Here is a 5,231-nt window from a genome sequence, read left to right as displayed (position 1 = left end):
AAAATCTGTTATTATTATATTTCCTGTTGTGATCTAAAATAGGTTAAAAGTGGCCTTAACTACATTAGGATAGTTTTGTTTTGCTTCTGGGAATGCTGAAAAAAACTCAACTTGTTTTGATTTCATATTGTCTGAAATGCGCCGAAGAAAATTAGTTAAACCACACAATCTGGGTTGTTTGTCAGGCAGATGATAGGCTAACATTTGCCAACTGCCCGTGGTGCCAGAAGCATGAAGTGTAGTGGGTGTGTCAGTGCCCCTGACAACCTCTGTTTTACAGAATGCTCTTGCACTAGAGACTTAGAATGACCTATACTTAAATTCCTGGGATATTTCATATGCCTGGTGATTTGACATTCACTCATTCTCAGGAACGAGTGGTTCATAGCATAGTCTAGTCAGGTAACTGAGGTATGATTCCCTGGTGGATACTGTTGGCCTCTCTTTTATTTCTTCGGGCAGCATCTATTGGCACATTCCACGAATGGCAACAAGTTAGTTGCTCTGGCATAAATTACTTCCTGCTGAAACTTTTCAATTATCAGATACATTAAAATACTCTTTCTCTAGTTTTCAGTAGCAAGTTAGAATTTTCTTCATTTTACTGATTAATTTATCTTCGGGGAACTTTGAGAATGGATGAATCAAAATTGTGTGCTTTACATCCTAATTTGGATAAAACAGAACCCATTTAAAATACATATTGCATATTTTAATATCTGATTAAAGTACAGCAGACTTAATTTGAGTATCTGGCAGTAGAGAAGGTCAAGTTATTGAAATAACTTGAATAAAGATTTATATTGAATATGAAAGAAACCTTTATATCATGCTAATTAACACTGTTTACAAAATTCTTTTAAAACTTGTTGGCAAAAACTTTTCTTATGAGGTAGAAAATTCATCTACATTTTCCACTAAGCCGAGAGTAATGTCCCCACTTCCCCTTTCTCCCTTTCTGTCTTCTTCTGGCTTGCTTTCTGTGCTCTCCAATGCTAATCTCTTGTTTATAAGAAGTAAACATCTCCAATGTCTTAATTTTGTCTAGATTTCATTTCTACATCATTTAAGCAGCAGTTCTGTAGGTTATATGGTTACATTTTGCCAATAAAGAGCTTTGATTAAAATGATGGCTCCATGTCTGATTTTCTTGAATTCAATTTACTAGATACAATGGGAACTTGTTATATTCTCTCTCTCTATCCAGCCTTCTTGGAGTACCATTACTATATTTGAGGATTTTCCAGTCAAATAGAACTTTCCCAGTCTCCCCAGGTTCCTTTGCATCCAGTTCTCATGCATGTGTCCTGGGCATCACCTGCTAAATACCTCACTCTCACGGACTAAATTGTGTTTCCCCCTCCTCCAAATTCATACATTAAAGCCCTAACTCCCAATGTAACTGTATTTGAAACAGGATCTTTAGGAAGTAATTAAGGTAAAATGAGGTCATAAAAGTGGGGCCCTGATCTGATAAGACTGTGGCTATATAAGAAGAGGAAGATATATATAAGATATATATATATCTTATATATATATAAATTTGGCCAAAGGAGAAAATTCATGTGATTGTGATTTTCTAAAACTTCAAGAAGTCCTGATAACCCTCATTGAACCATGATAAATAATATCTATCTCAAATAGCCAACACCACATTTGCTAGTAAAATATGTCATTCCCATTCAGAGAAAAACAAGAATATCCAACTTTATCCTCATTTTGGGGCACTGTTTGGGACGTTTTAGCCAACACAAGAATAGGATTAAGAGAACTAAATGGGATTAATACATCTATCAAAAGGAGACAAAATGATCACTGTAAGTAGATGATATGAATGTACAGGCCTAAGAGAAGCAATAGAAAAAAAAGTGATATCTGTCAGAGGTTTGGGCTACAAAATAACACTTACCTTTGGTTAAGATCTTTTATAGGCCAGGCGCAGTGGCTCACGTCTGTAATCCCAGCACTTTGGGAGGCCAAGGCGGACTATTGCTTGAGCCCAGGAGTTCGAGACCAGCCTGAGCAACAGGGTGAAAACCTGTCTCAAAAGAAAAAAAAAATGATATTTTATATGCCAAGCACCACGCTGGGGACATTATAGAAATGGTTTTGATTCTGAAGCCAACCCATAAGATGGATTTTAAACTGCTCACATACATTGTGGAGCTGGAATTCAGATGCTAGATCTACTCAACTCTAAAGCTGATTGTCTTCATCTCTATGGCATGGACTTCCTGCACAAATGTATAAAACATAAAAGTGTTGCCAGACTCTAATAAAACTCTTGGACAGTATGATTAATGAACAGCCATATTCACAGTAAAAACAAAATGGAATACATAGCAAAAAAATTAAAATGGTAAAGAAAAAACTTAGCACCTACATGATGAGCAGTACACAGTTTACTGAGGGATCTAAAGAAGGTGGAGTGTTGCTATTGCAAAGCCATCCGTTTTCTCTCTAGCTGTAGGTTTAATGCAACTGAAATTGTTTTGGAAATTTCCCTACGGTTAATCTGGAAAGAATAAATGGATAAGAATAATTGAGAAGGCCAGGTGTGGTGGCTCACATCTGTAATCCCAGCATTTTGTGAGGCTGAGGCGGGCGCATCACGAGGTCAGGAGTTCAGGACCAGCCTGATCAACATGGTGAAACCCTGCCTCTACTAAAAATGCAAAAAAAAAAAAAAAAAAAATTAGCTGGGCATGGTGGCACATGCCTGTAATCCCAGCTCTTCAAGAGGCTGAGGCAGGAGAATCGCTTGAACTCAGCAGGCAGAGGTTGCTGTGAGCTGAGATTGCACCATTGCACTCCAGCCTGGGTGACAGAGTGAGACTCTGTCTCAAAACAAACAAACAAACAAACAAAACAGAATAGTTGAGAAAATGTAGTTTTTAAAGACTGTGTATTTGTGGAAGGACACGTACACTATCAAATATTAAATATGTATTACAACCACAATAGTGTGATTTTTACCCAGAATAGATCAATAAAACAGAATATATGTATAGAAACCGTTCAATACATTGTGAAATAGTTAAGTTGTGGCAAAGGTAAATTCTTAACATTACATGACAAAGTAAAATCCAGATAAGTTAAACAATGTAAGCATTCATATATGTATACATATGTGTGTACATATACATTTGTGTGCGTGTCTGTGCGTTTGTGTGTACCTACCAGTTCTTGCAGTAGAGGTGGTCTTTCTATACATAAAATACTTAAGGACAAATTGGGATGTGATATTGCAACATGATGCCACAGTATGAAAAAATCTCAACATATAAAGTATTTTTACAAGTGAAAGAAGAGTGCAGAAAGTATTAACATGCAGTTTATAAAAGAAGAAATTAACATCAGCAAATATATGAAAAAATTCTTCAGCCTCACTGGTGAGTAAAAAAATGTAAGTTAAAATGAGCACACGCATTGCTGGAGGGAGAATAAACTCATGCACTCTTCTGAGGAGTGATTTGACTGAATGTCTGAAAGGCCTGAAATATAAATCATAATTTTTGGTCCAGTAATTCTAATTCTTGGAATTTTCCAATTGAAATAATGAAAGTTATGCACAAAGGATAATTATTGCTCTGATATTTATAATAGTGAGAAATTAGGATCACATTAATTGCCCAATATTAGGAAGCCATTTAAATAATTTATAGAGCATGTCATAGAAAAATATGCAGGAATTTAAAATAATGTTATAAAAGAATAGTTCATCGTCCCGGGGAAAGTTTACGATATATTGTTAAGTGGATGAAAAGTAGGTTATGTAAGCAAAAAATGTTAATCCAGCTCATCTCTTAAGTGGGTTTACGGTAATTTTTTACTTCTATATTTAATGTTTTAATAGGTTTTTTTTAAAAAGGCATTGTTTTCATAGAATAATAGCAACATATATATAAAATATATATGAAAAACCAAGATTAAAGAGGAAATACACATTACTGTGTTTATTGATGATAACAGCAATGCAGGTGACTATTATGTTATTCTTTGTATCTTTTTCTTTAATCATGCATTAATTTTAAAACCATGACATTTAAACAAGAAACTTTTTAAAAATAAATGAAAGGGAAGAAGAAGGAGAAAGAATAAAAGCAGCACGTGAAAACTCTAGAGTAGTGGAAATGCTAAAGTATGCCATTCATTAATTCATTCACTCACTCATTTTATAATTACTGACACTAAGTGCCTACTGTGTGCCAGGCCCTGTCTTAATGGGAACATAGTGGTGAAATAAAATTTGCAGTATTCATGGGGTGAGGTGGGGTGGCGTGGAGTGGCTGACATTTACCAGATGTGAGTGTAATTAAATAGAATTGAAAACTGTGGAAGCATATTATGCATAAAACAGGTTTTATGAGAATAAGCTCATAGAAGGTTTATATATGTATAAATGTAAATAAGAGACTGGTTAAGAAAAATATTTAGAAGAATATTTAGAAGATATTTAGAAGAATAGTCAATACAGTCCTACTTAGGAAAGAGACAAAGGAAAGAAAGGAAAATAATATAAAAGTAGTTTATTATCTTCATAAGAAATTGAGATATGGTTGCTTGTGCCATTTTTAATTTTATAGGGAGCAGAGAAGTTTACGTACGCTTAAAGCAGAAATGATAATTGTAAACTGAAATTTTGAAATGTTATTCTAATAGAAAAATATAAAAGTACTATAAATTCCAAATTTACGTGTGAATTAACCAATGTTGATAGCAAAAACCCTGATAACATCCATTATGCATCCAGAACCTTCTTATTACCTGTGGAAGAATTAATTAGAAGGTTTGCTTCATGGCCAGGATACAAACTCAGAGAGAGGATTTTTTCTCTTTCAGCATTAAATGAACCCACCATAGACTATGGCTTCCAGAGACTGCAGAAGGTCATCCCTAGGCACCCTGGAGATCCTGAGAGATTAGCTAAGGTAATGTGCTTTGGAAATGGACATGTGAAGCCATTTGTGTAGAATTTCAGCAAACTTAGACAAATGCAGGCATTTACATCCCATTAAAATTAATTAGGCCTTGAAATTTAGCTAAGCTTTAGATACAAGATGCACATAAAATATCTGCTAACTCTGAAATATATTACGGTCGTATTTATCTCTGAGGAAATATGAAATCTGAACATTTGGGCCGATAAAATAGATACACAACAGGAGTATTCAGTTTTAAAAACATTGCCGACTTTCTGAATATAAATATCTGCATAATTGGTTAAAAAT

General features: G+C 34.6%; 1 protein-coding gene across 4 annotated transcripts in view; it reads left to right on the top strand.

Moving 5' to 3' along the window:
• EBF2 (early B-cell factor 2) overlaps positions 1-5,231 on the top strand; it is a 206,070-nt gene that overhangs the window by 181,818 nt on the left and 19,021 nt on the right. For all 4 annotated transcript variants that reach the window (XM_011983839.1, XM_011983838.1, XM_011983837.1 and 1 more), the window contains one exon: positions 4,843-4,931. In XM_011983839.1, the coding sequence (XP_011839229.1) occupies positions 4,843-4,931 (89 nt within the window). The remainder of the gene's footprint in view (positions 1-4,842; positions 4,932-5,231) is intronic.

This window comes from Mandrillus leucophaeus, unplaced genomic scaffold, assembly GCF_000951045.1.
Source record: "Mandrillus leucophaeus isolate KB7577 unplaced genomic scaffold, Mleu.le_1.0 Scaffold256, whole genome shotgun sequence".
Lineage (NCBI taxonomy): Eukaryota > Metazoa > Chordata > Mammalia > Primates > Cercopithecidae > Mandrillus > Mandrillus leucophaeus.
This window is presented reverse-complemented; position numbering and strand designations above follow the sequence as displayed.